At 38.8% G+C, this 17,604-nt stretch overlaps 2 protein-coding genes across 5 annotated transcripts in view; both read right to left on the bottom strand.

Moving 5' to 3' along the window:
- Window positions 1–38: 38 nt before the first annotated feature.
- Window positions 39–4,193, bottom strand: LOC306905291 (uncharacterized protein). Of its 2 annotated transcripts, none has more exons than XM_079475790.1 (6): window positions 3,834–4,193; window positions 1,311–3,572; window positions 1,026–1,233; window positions 799–890; window positions 583–668; window positions 39–387 (listed from the first exon to the last, which is right to left on the bottom strand). In XM_079475790.1, exons 1-6 carry the CDS (start codon window positions 3,888–3,890, stop codon window positions 324–326), a joined length of 2,769 nt encoding a protein of 922 aa, XP_079331916.1. In that variant the 5' UTR covers window positions 3,891–4,193; the 3' UTR covers window positions 39–323. The 2 variants fall into 2 exon arrangements, with proteins under 2 accessions (XP_079331916.1, XP_079331917.1); XM_079475791.1 differs by having other exon boundaries at window positions 40–387; window positions 583–658; window positions 3,834–4,172.
- Window positions 4,194–6,892: 2,699 nt separating this feature from the next.
- Window positions 6,893–17,604, bottom strand: part of LOC306905776 (uncharacterized protein) — a 56,262-nt gene continuing 45,550 nt past the window's right edge. The window contains exons 11-13 of one of the 3 annotated variants that reach the window (XM_079476665.1): window positions 17,182–17,424; window positions 15,617–15,874; window positions 6,893–10,006 (exon numbers count right to left, since the gene is read on the bottom strand). In XM_079476665.1, coding sequence (XP_079332791.1) covers window positions 9,969–10,006; window positions 15,617–15,874; window positions 17,182–17,424 — 539 coding nt within the window. In that variant the 3' untranslated portion in view covers window positions 6,893–9,968. Of the gene's footprint in view, window positions 10,007–12,630; window positions 15,335–15,616; window positions 15,875–17,181; window positions 17,425–17,604 lie in introns of those variants that run through there. The other 2 variants (XM_079476666.1, XM_079476664.1) reach the window with 2 other exon arrangements.

The following is a 17,604-nucleotide window of genomic DNA, read 5'->3' as shown; positions in this document are numbered from 1 at the left end:
CACTAGGCCACAGCTGACCCCAGAAAAGGAACAAGTGTTGCAATGGAAAATGCTCATATCTTTATTAACAGTGCGTGTAATGGAAAGTCACAGCTTCAAACTTTACTGAAAAAAATGCAGCTTAATATCACACTTTCTTTAAATAAGCATAAACATTTGAATTGTGGAAGTTGAATACAACGTTGTGTAATTTAAGTGGTGTAACTTAACACAGGCTCAAGACTTACATCCTTTTTATCAGTTTACAAAGTAAGAAAAATGGACAAATACAAAACTTTTCTGCCTTCAAAAATATATAATGATATAATGAATGTATCATTGCTTTACTCCTTTAGAGGCATTTTGAGTTTGCTTTTGAGTTCTGCCATCATCAAGGGACTCCCCATCCTGCATAAAAGAAATGATATAAACAAACATAAAATGTACAACAAAACATATACAGTAAAAAGTGCCAGTGTGTATTGTAGTGCATTTAAACAGATGTTAAAATATCAATACAATAACTCTGAAAAAGTGTGTACTGTATTGCCATAATAATTTAGAAATTAGGGGAATAATGGAGTGCCATATTATTAATCCTACCCAGGATGCTTTGGGGGTGTCCATTTGGGCTTAAGTGACGCTTGCTCTTGTTTGACAAAATTCTCTGTTTCTGCAACTGATTTTAGCTGAGTATAAAAACAACACTGTATATATCTACAGTATATAAATGACATGACTTGTATAAAAAGTAGACTTGTTTAGATTATGCATGAACAATGCCAGGTTTCAAGCTGTACTAATAGTTTGTGTCTATACCTCCTTTTGACGTGTGCTCTCTGCCTTTTCTTCCTCTCTTACTTTTCTTCCAAACTCTGTTTTCCTCAGTGTGGGCAGCTCAGCGACCATCCCTTATTGAACATAAAATAAAGGGGAAAAACTCCATACTATAATCTTTGACACTGTGATTAAAATGAAGTTCAAGCACACCAGTGTTTTAAACTGTTACAACCCTAAGGTGGGATGGTGTGCTCTTTAAAACCTACCAGGGAGTTTAAAGCCGATGACTCCTTTACTTTGTACAGAAACTGCTACTCCATGACTTCCCTTCAACAGGCCACATGGTGGAGGCTTTGGGAGTGATGGTTCCATTGAGGTCTTGTTAAGAAGCTTTCTGGGGTCTTTTGGTGGCCGAACTAAGGGATTCTTCACAGCAATTCTAGATTTCTGAACACTAAAGTTCAGCGATGATTGCTGAGAATAAATGATAAAGTAATTTCAGGAATATTTAAGATCACATGTTAATTCAATCAATTAAATATTTCGATTACCTGTACATTTAAATCAGTTGTAGTTGACCATTCTACCAGTGGAAACTTCTGATCCTTCACCTTTGAAAGATCTTTGCTCATGTCATCAAATCTTCTTTTCAGCCCAGGTCGGTTGATTTCACTCATGCCGTCATTGCTACGGAACAGTGTTTCTCCAACTGTGTTCTTTTCTAACAGCTTAAAACTTCTATCAGCATCAGTTGGTTCACCCTCTGGAGAGCGAATATTGTGCTGATCCTTATGCTTATTTACAACTTCATAAATCCCTGCTTCCGCCATTTCTACCAAACTCTCCACTGTGTCACCTAACAACTCACTTTCATCCTCCAACAGTAGGGCACAAGTTGGCCTTAGAAATTCAACATAACACTGTCTTTCTGATGAAGGTTCTATTTCTTGTTTGGATTTATTTTCTATCTCTATTGTTTCTTTTAAGATTTGATTCATAATGTCTTCTAAACTCTCTACAGTGGTCAATGTCTCTGCTTCACCTAACAATTTGACCTCTGCTTTCATGTTTTCCAGTTTCTCTGTGTGTCTCTCTGATTTATCTTGCAAATCCAAATCCATTATAAATTCAGTTTTTGCGTCTGTGACATCTGGTGTATCCTCTGCATTAAGTTCTTTTTCATTCATCGCATCTGCAGAGTCCTTTCCTTTTTTCAGTGATTCACTGATGGTGTCCACTGTTGTGCATTCATTTTCTATGTTCAGCTCAACAATCTCATTGTCTGCTTGGTTGGCTGTCATAAAGTCTTCTGCTTTCTCTTCCGAGTCAATCTCTCTTTTCATTGTTTCAACAAGCAGCTTAGTTCTTAATTCAGTACATTCTTTGAGAGTGAACTTGGCCATTTCCTTCAGTGTCTGAATTTGTTTAGTGCCTAATTCTATGGATGAAATTGGAGTTTTAAGATCTTGTTCAATCTCAGTTGCCTCCACTAACATATCATTTAATGATGCACTAGATGTTGTAATGAATTCCAATGAATCTGACTGCACGGTGTCCTCTGATGCATTAAAATTTTCGTCTACACCTTCATTTACTTCTGTTGTTGTTTTCGGGTCTAATACATTGAATACCAAATTTTCTTCAAATGTTTGTTTTGAAAGCCTTGGCAGTGTTTCTACCGTCTCCAGTCTTTTTTCATGTGCTTCCTTCTTACTGAAAATGTCTGCCAATTCACAATTGTCTAGCAACTTGTTTTGTTCACGCCCTTGTTTATCCTGCTCATTTGTACCTATAGTTTCTGGCATCTCAACCACATTTTTAGAAAAGATACCCTCTTGCCTTTCTGGTGTCTGTATGTCCTCATTTTTAAGGTTTTCTAAACATGTCTCCTTTACTCCGAGTTTTTCAATCTCAAATGGTTTTGTAAGGTGTGTATCATCCTCTGTTGAACAGACCAGTATGGCAAGCAAATCTTCATAATTCTCTAGTGATTCAGATTCTTCATCATCATCATCATCATCATCATCATCATCATCATCATCATTTTCAGCTCTTTCCAGATCCTTGCAAACTATTTCTTTCTTAGTTACATATTGAACCATTATCTCATTGGCATATTCTGTTCTGGTGTCTTCTGTCTCTATATAGTCCATCTTGTTTATCAGTTCTTTCTGAAGAAGATCTCGTCCATAAAGTACAGATTGGACGGTTAATTCTGTGCCATCTAAATCTTCTGTCTTCATAACACATGTTTCACCATCATTCTCATTGTAATGATCACTTTCTTCTTTTGCATCTTCATTGTGACCATCCTTCTGTTCTATGTCCTCAGTTTCTGTTAGATTTTGTTCGGTTTTTATCCCTCTATTCTTGTTGCTTTCATATTTAGCCAAAATCTCTTCGGATGCTTCCTTTTCCATATGTGTGTCACTTTTTGTTTGCTTTTGTTCATTTTCAATGGTCTCCTGTACATCTGGGATTATAATTTCATCCTCTTGCTTGTGATCGGTGTCAGGGCACCAGATTGCAGCACTGTAACTTTTTTGAATTGTGGTGTCAAAATTAAGTGTATTGTTGTCTTCGTTTAACACTCTGTCCTCTGGCAATAAACATTTGAACGCTCCTTTACATTTTTCATTTTGATTATAAATCTTTTCCCCCTGCTCGTTCTCAGCAATTTCCTTTACCTGTGTATCAACCTGCTTTGTTGTACTTCTGAGGACAGTATCATCTGTTGCAGAATAAACATTTTGGTTTCCTTCATTTGTAACTTCCGGTCTAAGATATCTTGCCACAGCCCCTGTCAGATATCCCTACATAAGCAAAATAATTCAGAGAAGACAGAATAAACAGTATAAATTTAATCTGAATACACTAGAAGATGTTTATGTTTATGTGACACAAATTAAAAGAGATAAAATGTATTACATTAGAAAATGGCTCACTGGTTTTATCTGAGACAGATGTAAACAAATTTGTCATAAACACACATCTCAATGTAGCCTAATGTTATTCTAATACTATAACACTCTAGTGTATAGAATAACATACCATCACTGGCATCATTTACTCACCCAAACTGTCCAAATAGTGCGCCCAATGCTGTTCACGGATTCTTCAGAAGCATCCATAGCTGATGTTCAAGAAACTGGTTTTCATAAGAACTCCTCAACTAAGACCATTGAAACACTATCAGCGTTTCCAACCACGCAATGAAAAGAGCTGTTTCAATGCAAATGATATGCTTCTGAATGATGGTGCTGGTGTTTCTTTAGTTCCTGTAGTTCATATGTCCGGTTTTTTAACAAGGAAGGCGCATGGTGTTAAGTGTCAAAACCCAAGCCAACGCAAGAGCAAAAGAGCTCGCATAGAGTTGGTTTGTGGTGAGAAAATAAGTTCCCGTTCTGTCAGTCACATCAACGTTATAGTCGAGTGATGACATTAGGTGTTTGTTATTGGAAACCCAATCGCCTCTGTTCTTTTAAGAAAGGCCAATGAGAAATTGGCGAATGAAATTTGCATAGCAGGCTCTGCCCCAGATATCACGGTATACAAGGAAGCCATATGTTGGGGATTTTGATTCATTTGAGCGATTCGTTCTTTTTCCATTCGTTCACCAAAATGATTCGTTCAGACTCGTTCGTGACCATTTCCTCATATATTACATATATACGCCAGTAGGTGGCGATAATTAAATCATATTCTGTGATAATGCGCGAGATGGCCAAATTCTGCTCTGAATCGATCACCTGTCGGTTAAAAATGCGTCCGAGACGTCCGCCTTGCGCTGATGTCATGCTGACGTGTGCCAAATAACTATCGCGGCGGCGAAGTGACCTGGGACCCGTTTCAATAAGGAGGTTCAAGCAACACTGAGTTAAAATATGAACTCTGAGTTGATTTACTCAGATAACCGCTACTCTGAGTTTTCTGTTTCAGAACAGCTGGTTTCAATCAGTTCAATCCACTCTGAGTAAGTTCACTCTAGGTTACTCGTGTTCACCGCGGCTTTATAAAGCCATCATCAATTGAGCGAAGATAACATGATTCACCATGGCAACGCCACGTGACAAAAAGCGCTCCGTTTATTTCTCGCCAGTCGAATTGGAGGCACTATATATATATATATATATATATATATGTATATATAAACATATATACCTACGATTTTTTGTCATGTAGGTGCAATCCTTCTGCAATAAAAAGAACAAGGCAGCAGCTGAGAATAAAATATAAAAACATCCTTCAGTCCGGTGAGTTTAAATGCTCTTGCTAGTAGGATGCCTGACTGGGAAATGTTTGATATATTTAATAAACTGGCCTTGAAAGTTTTGAGTATATGAGAACCGAGCACTGTGGCTGTAGAAGACAAAAAACTGGCCATTCTTGCCCCTGCTCCAGCTATGTCTAATGGATGCCAGCTAGAGATGCTTTAGCGACAGATGCTCTAGCGACAGACGTAACAAGGACTGCGGTCGTTAGGCTCGTGGTTAGAGCGCCCGTCCCTCGTTCTGAACGACGGCAGTTCGAAGCCAGAACGGGGCGAGTGGGACCTTTTAAATGTGCACCCAATCACATTGGGAAATCCTAAAGGGTATTTGAATTATTAGAGTTGGCAGCAAGAGCACATTTATTTGATCAGCTTATTCAGAAAGACGTTCACCATTCACCTGCAATCTTATGAAACTCCTCTTTGATGGTTCTCACAGGAAACTTAACACACATGTATATAAAGTGCTTGAGGGCGATGCACACTTTTCTTACTCTGCATACAGTTGCCTTGCTAACGTGTTCTGCATCCCCGGTGTTATAAAGAAAGCTTCCATTAGTAAAGAAACGTAAAGCCATACAGAGAATCTGCTCAGATGTAAGAGCGCGGCCACGACGAGTGAGGTTTGTGATGTAAGGATGAAGCAGATTGTGAATATATTTAATGGACTGTAAAGAAAAACGGTCTCGCTCAAATAAAGAATCCTCCGGATATGATAAAACATCCAAACGTGGCTTCACCATATATTCTCTACCGACGTAAATGTAACTCTCTCTGAATGAATGCAGCTTCCTCGTCTACGGGTACTGAATAAACGGACATTTAATGTCTGTGTTATAAATTTGTGCGCGATTAAGGAAAACGATTGAAAAAACAAACGGCGAAGGCAATTTCAACAGCACTCGCGCTTCTAAAAGGGGCGGAGATTGTAACAAACCTCGGGTTAGTGGAATAAAACCTGCTCCTGACCAGGTTAGGTTCACAGAGTAGGTTACTATGGTTACTCACTCTAAGTATAAGATACCTTGATTTCTGAAACAGGCTTGACTTACCCCGCGGTCACGGGTTTGATATACCTCACGTTCTGAAACTGAAAACCCAGAGTATCCCGTTTTCTGGGGTTAACTAACACTGAGTTTGCACTTACCCTGCTTTCTGAAACGGGTCCCTGGCCGAAACCGCAGGCGAGCGCAGTTGCTTTTTTCTGATGAAACGCAAGATGGGAAACCACTTGCTGACGACACAGCTTATATGTGGAAGAAACAAACCTTGTTATCATTACCACCTTCATGTAAAAGCAGGGGTAATTCAATTGCATCGAATTCATCTGCGATAAAAAGCGCTTTTTACATTTTTATTAAAGCATCATCAAAAACATTACAAAACAAGATGGTATCGATACAGCTTACATTAAAAAAAGATCATACAACAAAGAAGACAACAAGAAAGAAAAAATGCACAATTTTCAATACATCCATATTGATAAATTAAAAACAAGAAATATAATTTATAATATCGAATAAGAACATTCCAGCTTTTTAGGAATACTGTCACAAATAATTCTTACATAGGCTACTATAAACAGGGTGATTTAAAAAATACATTTGTAATAAGTTATTAATATTAATAAAAAATGTTTGACCTCCTTTTTCACAGTTTCACAGCGATTTGGGAAGTGCCCGTCTTGCCTTCGTTGTTTTCACTCTTCCCCTATACTGCAGGCACCTACTCGTCTTCTTTTCAGGTGAGGCAAGGTGCATCTCAAACAAACCTTTTGTCTCTAGGCAGTCAGTCAATCCAGAAGCTTCTCTGTCTAGCTGAAATGTTCCATCATTTTACAAATATACATTTTAATGAATCTAAATTGTCTAATATTTAAAATGTCAAGAGTTTGCTAAACGATATGCTTTTAACATTTCTGAATAACACCGTGACTGGCATTGGGTCAAAACTCATTCTTCTATGTCAAGTGGTTCCCAAACCTTTTGAAAGCAAGGCACCCCTTAGGGATTTTCTTTCCAACGGCACCCCAACCCTGATTTAACTAAATGTACATGCGTCCATACATATATAAAATTAAATCCAGATTGCCAACCAACAAATTAAGTATAAACAGCTGAATGAATTTATTAGAAATGCATTACAAACATACATTATATGAGGTGAACCATCTGTCATTTACAACTTGATGACACATGTAAATAAATCTTATATACTGTTATACCATTAGATGTATCTGGGAATAGTTGGAACAAAACACATTAGAATAAAGATTGATATGTAATTCTTACAATAATAATACACAACTCACATTGCATTTCTCTTAGGTTCGTATTTGCTTTATTCAATCCTGACCTTACAACCTAAAAAGGAAACTAAAATACTTGTGCATGTAACAGTGTCACTGTTATTTTTAATGTGCCCACGGCCTCTTGATACGAGCGTATAGATTGAGGATAGTGCGACTCGTAGATCGTGCTCCTCTGACAGTCGATGCCTTTGTTTTTTTTCAGGGATGAGAACGCTAGCTCACACAAGGAGGTTGAAAACGGCAACAGCACACTGACGGCGAGTTGGCGTTTTCATATTAGCACTTAGCAGGGTGCGCACCCGGGTTCTAACGTCAGAGTTCGGTTCGTTTGGGTCATGTGAACGCTGTCATCCCAACCTGGGTGCTCACCTGTGAACTGTCCGCTAAGGTTTCACATTTAGTTCGATTGCCTGGACCGAACCCTAGTACGTTTGCTTTTATGTAAGAATACCTTATCCCGTTTCATATTAATTAAAATCATATCAGATTTATTGATACAATTAAATAAATCTCATTATTGCTTGTTTAATTTTTATATGACATACAAATAAATATCACATACAGTTTATTACTCTGTTTAGCAGTGGTGTAAGGCCCTTTGTAGGGAAGCTAAAGCCCCCCTAAGATATTATGACATTTACATTTATTAATTTGGCAGACGCTTTTATCCAAAGCGACTTACAAATTACTTTTTTACAGTTGCACATTACTGCAGAGCAATCAGGGGTAAGGTGCCTTGCTCAAAGGCACTTCAGTCATGACCTGCTGACACTGGGATTTGAACCAGCAACTTTCTGATCACAAGCCCAACTCTCTAACCACCACCTTATTATGAACATGGTGGTAATAACTGCATTATTTAGCAAATTCTTCAGTTCACAGTGACAGCAGCACAAAGTGGGGTGTACGTCATAAGCTGAGTACAAGGTGTGTACATTAACATGACATCTGCATCTTTGCCATTGATTATTATAAATGCAGCTTACATAATATGATGCGGGAGCGATTCAAGGCCCTGTCCCATCCACTGTAAAAAGTTTTGTCTGCGTTCACCCCTTGTTAACTTCACACTGTTAACTTATTGTTTACGTTGCCTCCAGCAAAATGAAAGCACTCCACAACAATGACTGCGTACTTTAGGAAAAGATAATGATGATGTTGTATCACACAGAAATCTGTCATTCATGATGATGTGCTGTTTTGTTTTTCTACACCTAGTAATAGAGATCTGACCGTAGTTTTGAAAGCCCTGGAAAGACGACGGGCAGATAGAGTTACTGTAGTTTAGCCTGATGGGGCTGTGTTATTCATTGTTTTGAGTTCCGAGGAAACAAAAGTGTAGCTCTGTTGTTTTTCAGACGCTTCAGTATTTTAATTATTAATTTCAAACATATTGTGGATGTAATAGATGAACATGCAGTCCTTTACAGGACTGACAATGTTCATGCTAATCAGAATGAATGGCAGGGAAACATCATATCAAGTTATTCCTTCTACTAAACAATATTTCAGCTGTTGATTGTGACATTTATTATATGGATTTGTGTATGTTGTTGTCACTTAGAATTATAAATGTTGCAGATTGATCGATTAATGTGATAAGAGTTTTGAATAACAATAACTTGTCTTTAATTATTTATTTTAATAATGTATACAGTATGTCGTGCTTAGAGAATGAATATATATATATATATATATATATATCCTATTCACAATCACTCCGTCCTCCGAATCACAATCACTCCCTCCGAATCAGCCAGGAACCTCTGAGTCATATTTGATGAACAGCTGTCCTTCAATGATCCCATTGCAAAGAAAACGCGATCCTGTCGGTACGCCTTATTCAACATTCGAAAGGTTAGACACTACCTCACTGAGCATGCGGCACAACTCCTTGTCCAGGCCCTGGTAATCTCAAAGTTGGACTACTGCAATGCCTCCTTGCTGGTCTCCTCTGCAAAGGATATCAAACCACTCCAGCTGGTTCAAAACGCAGCAGCACGCCTCATCTTCCAACAGCCCAAAAGGGCTCATGTGACACCCCTTTTCATCTCTCTCCACTGGTTACTGGTTGAAGCCCGTATCAGATTCAAGTCACTGATGTTTGCCTACAGGACTATCACTGGATCTGCACCGGCATACTTTCACACCCTACTACACTCCTAAACTCCTATTGCTCTTTTATGACCTATCGCTTATTGCTCCTCGAACTCTTTGTAAATCACTTTGGATAAAGGGTCTGCTAAATGACTAAATGTAAATGTAAGAACCGTCCTAAGGGCTTGAAGAGGCCCTGACGCGAGCTGCTCGGGGAAGGAGACACACTGCCGGACATCAGGCAACAACAGTTATTTTATCTCACCTCGTTGGGTTCCCCTTCGGGGGTTAAGGCCTGAAAGAGCACAGTCAGTGCTAGCCTGTCTGATTGCTCTTAGGTGAAATCCTTTCAGTGGCTCCTGGGGCATATGACATCCTCAGTTGTTCTGATGCCTCCAACACAGGCTGGGGCACCGTTTGCAACAAGCGTGCCGTGTTGGGACTCTGGACAAGGCCTCACCTGCGTTGGCATACCAACGGCCTGGAGCTGCTGACAGTGCATCTTGTCCTGAAGAGGTTCTTACTGCTGATTCAAGGCAAGCATGTATTTGTCCGGACGTATAATACATCTGTGGGGGCATAAATCAACCGGGGATTATGCTTATCTACATTTACATTTACATTTAGTCATTTAGCAGACGCTTTTATCCAAAGCAACTTACAGATGAGGAAACATTGGAAGCAATTATAACAACATAGGCCACAAAATACATAAGTGCATCAAACTAGTCCATTAAAGCCTAGCACAGTATAAAAAGCTAAGAATAGTGAGGTTAGTACGTTTTTTTATTTTTTTATTATAAAGAATGAAAGGGAAGATAATTAGGAAAAATCAATCAGCGACGTGTTGACGGAAGAGATGCGTTTTTAGGCGTTTTTTAAAGATGGCAACCGAGTCTGCTGATCTTGTAGCAGCTGGTAGATCATTCCACCAATGTGGAACAGATCCAGAGAAGGTACGGGAGAGTGACTTTTTTCCTTTTTGGGATGGTACCACTAGTCGTTGTCCCTTTGCAGACCGCAGTGATCTGGCAGGAACATAGATCTGCATTAGCGAGTGGAGATACGATGGTGCAGATCCGGTGTTGGTCTTGTAGGCCAGGAGCATAGCTTTGAACTTTATGCGGGTGGCAACAGGGAGCCAGTGTAACCTGATGAAGAGCGGAGTTCCATGCGCTCTCTTCGGTTCATTGAAGACCTCTCTTGCCGCCGCATACTGGATCATCTGGAGAGGTTTGATTATGCAAGCAGGAAGTCCAGCCAGAAGCGCATTGCAATAATCCAGTTTGGACAGGACAAGAGCCTGGACTAGGATTTTGCAAGGTTTAGCTGCAGGTGATGATCCTTCATCCAAAGCGAGATGTCACTCAGGCATGCCGCGATGCGAGCAGCGACCGTCGGATCGTCCGGTTGAAATGACAAGTAGAGTTGTGTGTCGTCGGCATAGCAGTGATAGGAGAAGCCATGCTTCTGAATGACCGAGCCGAGGGATGTCATGTAAATGGAGAAGGGTAGCGGTCCAAGCACTGAGCCCTGTGGCACCAGCTGTTGGGACGCAGAGACCTCATCTCTCCAGGATACTCTGAATGACCTACCCAAGAGGTAGGACTCAAACCATTGCAACGCCATTCCAGAGACATCCATAGCACTGAGAGAAGCCAGGAGGATGTGATGATTGACAGTGTCAAAGGCAGCAGACAGATCCAGTAGGATGAGCACAGATGACATGGATGATGCTTTTGCCAGTCTCAGGGCTTCGATGACTGAGAGCAGTGCAGTCTCTGTGGAATGACCGATCTTGAACCCAGACTGATTGCTGTCTAGGAGGTTGTTTTGCATGAGAAAGGAGGAGAGCTGGTTGAACACAACTCGCTCCAGGGGTTTGGCGATGAAGGGAAGAAGGGAGACAGGCCTGTAGTTTTCTAGCAGCGTAGGGTCCAGGGTGGGTTTCTTTAGAAGCGGTGTGATGCGGGCCTCTTTGAACACTGTGGGAAATATCCCAGTGGTGAGCGAAGAGTTGATGATGTGGGTCAGAGCAGGCACAACCGTTGGAGAGATGGCCTGTAGGAGATGGGTGGGGATGGGATCCAGTGGGCAGGTGGTAGGGTGGTTGGAGCCAATGGCCTTGGAGACATCAGCTTCAGACAGAGGAGAAAAGGTGGGGAGCACACACATGTCAGGGATGTGGGTGGGTTCGACAGGTGGTGGCGTAGAGAACTGGCTGCTGGTGGCAGTAGTTGTCTTTACGAAGAACGATGCAAAATCAGCAGCTGTTAACTCCGATGAAGGTGCGGGAGCAGGCGGACAGAGGAGAGCAGAGAAGGTTTTGAAGAGCGTTCGAGAGTCCGGAGAGTTGCAGATCCTCGAGTGTTAGTAATCTGTTTTTGCAGAGGTGACATCTACAGAGAAAGAAGAGAGAAGAGATTGGTAGAAAGAGAGGTCTGCAGGGTCTTTTGACTTGCGCCATTTTCTCTCAGCTGACCGAAGGCTGGCGCGATGCTCACACAGTACATCCGATAACCAGGGAGCCAACGGGGATGCACGGTCTGGTCCAGATGCAAGAGGGCATAGGTTGTCCAAGCAGGATGAAAGCGTGGAACACAGTATCTCACATGTCTCTCACATTTTAATTGGCGGTTGGCAAACCACTTCAAATTGTTCCTTTTTTTATTTCATATGAACACATACAATTGTCCAAAGAAAAGCAGTTAAGCTGTGACATTGTTGAAAGTAATGGGCCAATTTAAACAATTCTTATGCCCGTTTCACACCGTACGCGTAAGCAGCTCATAGGCAGAGCAGGAGCAGCGTGTGGAAGAACGATGGCAGCACATGCCCATTGTCCAATCTCACAGCACCGTGCTGCATGGGTACTACAGTAAAACAATGCAATTTTGCATTACATCATTTTAAATAAATCAAAATATTTTCCAAAGCTTCATCAAAAAGCTTATTGTATGCAGACTATTACTTTGATTTGTTTTATCAGCCTGTTTCAAACTCTTTTAGATCCGCGTAGTACAAGTTATAAATAGAAAGCCATCTTGCTTTGAAGGATATGATACAAATCACTAAAGGATTTACTCGCCATAGGAACGAGTGATTGATGTGTGATCATTTTTCTCCCAGACATACACAATATTAGCATAAAACTCTTATGATATGCATGAAACAGAACCCAAATGCACACAGCTCTCAACAAAGAAACATTTTATTTGACATGGAGGACAAAACATAACTCAAGATACTTTTACAAAATAAAACTTGAGTAAAACTTAACTTAAAGACAGACCAGGTGCAACAGGACAAGAAGGGGATGTAGACAAAAGGTTTAACAAGGGAAACAGGTGAAGGGCCTGAATGAATATGGAAATAAGGGGGCGGGCTAAGACGCAGGACCGGAGAGCACATGCCACAAAGAATCAAACAATTGCCATGTGCTTCCAAACACAAGAAACGGGACTGTCACGATCCTATCACTCCAAACTAGAACCACAAGGACCACTGGTCTGTCTGTACTGCTTAACGTGTGAAACGGACATTTAGTTGAAACGTTGACGCAATACTTGCATTAAGCTTGCTTCGATTAAGCAAGCTTAATGCATTGTTTTTGTTAAGGTTTGACATTTAACTCATAGTACATGAAAATATTCATAATGCTAAAGTTAATTTCATTATTTTTCTCACAGACACACATTTTAAATTACATTGATGACAGACAAATACAACTTAAAAAGTGCTTGTTAGTTTCTGTGTACTAATTAGTAAGAAAATGTTATTAAATAAAACAAATTAGGTATATAAAATTGATCTAAAAGGTCTACACACCCTTGCTAAAATTGCAGGTTTTTGTCGTGTAAGAAATGAAATCAAGATTAATCTTGTCAGAACCTGTACCACCTTAAATGTGAAATTGAAACCGATATATAGAAGTGAACAACAATAAGGGGGAAATCATTTTGAATCAAAAGTAAAACATTTACAATAAGCAGGTTGCATTATTAGGGGTAGTGTACACACCCCTAAACTAATACTTATTTGAAGTGCCTCTAAATATCACAGCGTGCAGCCTTTGTGGGGTAGGGCCTAAGTTCAAAAAGCATTCTAACTGTAACAAAAGGTAGGTGAGGCAGCAGATTCATGTGCAATAAGATATATTTAACAAAAAGACAATGTACATAATAATAAAAGAACTAAAACACACGGACTGGGCCCTCTCCTGTCATGAATTATGTGACTGTTGTTCCTTTACTTTCCTCATTGTATCTTTTTGTCACATGTTCTCATTATTGATTTGTTGGTTTCACCTGAACCTTGTTTAGCTGCCTTTTTAATACCCCTGTCATTTTGAGTTCTTTGCTCAGTGTTGAGTTGATGCTGGTGCAGTGAAGTCGATTCTTAATCTTTAAGTGATACTTCACCCATACATTTTTATTTTTGTCATAATTTACTCACCTTCGAGTTTTTCCAAATCTGTATAAATGTCTTTATTCTGAAGAACACAGAGAAATACTTTTTAACCAGACAGATTTTGCCCCCCATTGACTCTATCATAGGAAAGACTTGTGTTGAAGAAAATAATACATTTTGAAGAATGTAGGACAGCAAACAGTTCTGCTGCACTTTTGACTACCATTGTATTCTTCCTACTATGGTAGTCAATTCTACCTGGTTATGAGCATTCTTCCAAATATCTTTCTCTGTGTTCATCAGAACCAAAATGTTTACAGATTTGAAACAACTCGAAGGTGAGTAAATTGATCACAGCAGTTTCAGGTGAAGTATAAATTTAAGTGTTTTGACAGAAGCCTTAAGGGTTTGGGCCGAAATTGGCAGGTATTTGGAGCTATTTATTATTCCATCGACCCTGATCAAAATCTCAGTTCCAGCTGAAGAAAAGCAGCCCCGAAGCATGAAATTGCCCCAATTTATATTTTGAATCAATTTTTTTTAATTGGATGTTACCGAATTGATTTGAAAAATCCTCTAGGAACAGTCATATGTTTTTATGGCGTTAATCAGTGACTTTAATTGATCGGTTGTTTGGTTGTACAGTATGTTATTCTTGTTGCCTATTGTTGTAAAGTTAACTGTTGTCGTAAAGTCATGCACATGCTCTGAAATGCTGTGTTCTGTTCCGTTGTAGTTGCTGAAGTTTCAGGAAATAAATTCGCTTCCTGCCAAAGTTTTTTTGTCTGCCTTTTTTTCTGAAAATAACAGGGGGGTGTATAAATCATATTTAAGTCTGAATGTGGTTGGTTGGTTTCTAACACTGCCACAATCCCCTTTATAAAAGGGTGTGCAAACTTGTTATTGTACATTTGTAACTTTTCATCTTTACCCCTAAATGACTCTTATTGTTCACTTTAATATATAAGTTAATTTTTTAACATGAATAAAACGTGCACATTTTAACCGGGGTGTGTAGACTTTGTAGACCAACTGTATGTACAGTATAGTCAAGTCAGCTTTATTTATATAGCGCTTTTTACAATTTTCATTGTTACAAAGCAGCTGTACAAGAAAACATTGACTATAAGTAAAACATAAAAGGTTATGGAAGTCAAATATCAGACACACAAATTCCTATATGCAGTGTTAATTAAATAAGACTATAAAATTCTAGCAGCCCCCCCGGCCAGGCAAACAGTGCCTAACCAGGGGATTCCAGTTCTCCTCTGGCAAAAACTGCTGCCTCTGCACAAGCTCGACAGTGCTTGCACAACAAGGCAAAATAAAAAAAGTTAGATTTAAAATTATCATTAATAATCTAATAGCGACTGAAGTTTTGTAGAGTCGCCACAGGTATAAACTCTGTGTATATATAAAGATGTGGGTCAGGTCTGAGGAAATGGACACAAGATTGATAATATATTAGGTTGTGTCTTCAACAGGCTCTGCAAAATCAGAAAATTGCAAAAATAAAGTTGAGAGATTATATAGAGGAAGGACCAATCACATATATGAATGAAACCCTTTCCTAGACCAGTATGATTATTTGGATAGGAGCAAATGAATAAAAACTGTAAATTACATTACACAGATTTAGTACACCTTTGAACAAAGTAAGTGTTGATGTAAAATAGGAAAAGCTGTTCATATGATGGACGATACTGTCGTCACACAAACATATCATATTGTACAACATAACACTGCTGTGAAAGGGACATATCAGTTACCTGTCCATGTAAGGTATACAGGCACGCTCAGTGCAGGATGGGTAATCTCCACAGTCACAGTTAGATCCTGTATTTTACCAGTCAGACTCACACTGTTAATATAAGCCGAATCCAGTTGCATCTCCTCTTCTGTATAATTTTTTTGTATACTCTCCTTTTGTTCAGGCTGTTGATCCTCTTTTATTGATTTCATTTCACCCATCAATGTATTCATCATTTCATTTTCTGCATCAAGGTCCACAACAGGTGGCATGATTTCTGTAGAATAAGCCAACACATTTGCAATTTCAGTTGTATTTTATTATAAAATGTTGCGCCTTTAATATTTGGTCTATTCCCATGAAAGACACAAGCTTGACTAAAACCAGTTTAAAGTCCAAGTGAAATAACAATGGACAATACATATTTGATCATGAAATATTGCAACGTTTATTGCAAATAGTTTATCAATGTGGGTCATTCTCTTTTTAAAATTTGTGTGCCCTCATAATCTTATAGTTAAAATCTGAAATGCGTCAAATTTCCGGTTCACAGGGACTTAGAAGTATTTTGTTTACATTTAGCCTGCACTGTAAAAAACCCTTTAGAATCTAATCTATAACATTGAGGTAACAATTTTGCACTCTCTTTGTTACATCCTATATTTTTGAGTAAAAAGTGTCTACATTTATGAGCTATGACACACTAAAAGAAATTGGGTAAACTCTACCTTATTCATTCACTTGTATCTAATTACTTAAAAATGTCTTTGAAGCAGGCTACCCAAATTCAACATATTGATCAATCAAGCGGGTTTACAGAATTCCAGCCAATCAAATTACAGAGGCCAAGCAGCAGTTAAGCCAATAAAACTAAAGAAGACTCAACGTTCAGCTAATCAAATAGAAAAAGACAGTCTGCAGGTAGGTGCTTATGACTGTGTGTGTAGTAAGATGTCAGAAGGCAAACATAAAGAAAATTATATAAGTATATATATAAATTATAAATGGTAAGATATCAGAAATGCAAACTACTTATATTTTGCAAATACTACATTTTTAATTTAAAACTAAAGTGGTTTGTCACGTAATGTAATGTGTTTTCGACTTGACATGCCTAAAACATAACATATAAGTTTATAGCATATAAGGCATAAAATGTGACAGTGTATATGATTTAATTAACAGAAGATTTCAATAGACTGCAGAACTATTATCACAGATAATAAAATGAAATTTTTTTTGGTCAAATTTGCATTGAACATGATTAAATCAGTTGTTTGGCAAATGGTTCTTTTAGTAAATATATATTATCAGCAATGTCCAAATAATGTAAAATTTTCAAGGGTGGTAATAATTAGCATATGGCGACGTGCACAAGAGAGTACTGAAACCTTTTTTTCCCATTTCAAGCACTGAGTGTGGATAAAATGCACCCATTGTTATTCATTAAACTTGCAAACTAATATAGTAAAGTAAAATCTAACTGATTTTAATGGGTTGTATTTTCCCCCAGAACATTTTTTTATAGTGTGGGCTGTTTGTCCAATAAACCATCCAATACTCATCTTTTCATGACATACTTACTGTGCTTGTGTCCTCCTCTGCGACTTTCCTGTGACTTCACCACAGCACAAACACTCTTAAGCTCTACTTTCCCATCACTATTATTTTTTTCTGTCTCTTTTGACAAAAGTTTGAAGAAAGTTGCACCACCAGCAGCCCAAAGCACTTCAGCTTTTGGGTTTCCTCCAACAAGTAGTATTGAGAATATTCTGACACAATCACTGCCCCAGTGTACTGACAAAGAGGAGGGTATGGATGGAACAACTTAGAGACAAAACACAGAAAGAAAGAAAAGTGTGAAATTGATTTGTAAGTGCTGTTTGTTTTCTGCCCTAACATGCCTTATTTGATCAGTTTTCAACCCTTGATCTTGGCATCACTTGTCACATTAAGGTACAGGAACTCTCTAACCAATCATTGTATACTTATTTCTTCAATCTCTTC

This window comes from Barbatula barbatula (genome assembly GCF_947034865.1).
Source record: "Barbatula barbatula genome assembly, chromosome: 16".
In the NCBI taxonomy this organism is placed as follows: Eukaryota; Metazoa; Chordata; class Actinopteri; order Cypriniformes; family Nemacheilidae; genus Barbatula; species Barbatula barbatula.
The sequence above is the reverse complement of the archived record's forward strand: the minus strand, read 5'-3'. Positions and strand labels throughout refer to the sequence as shown.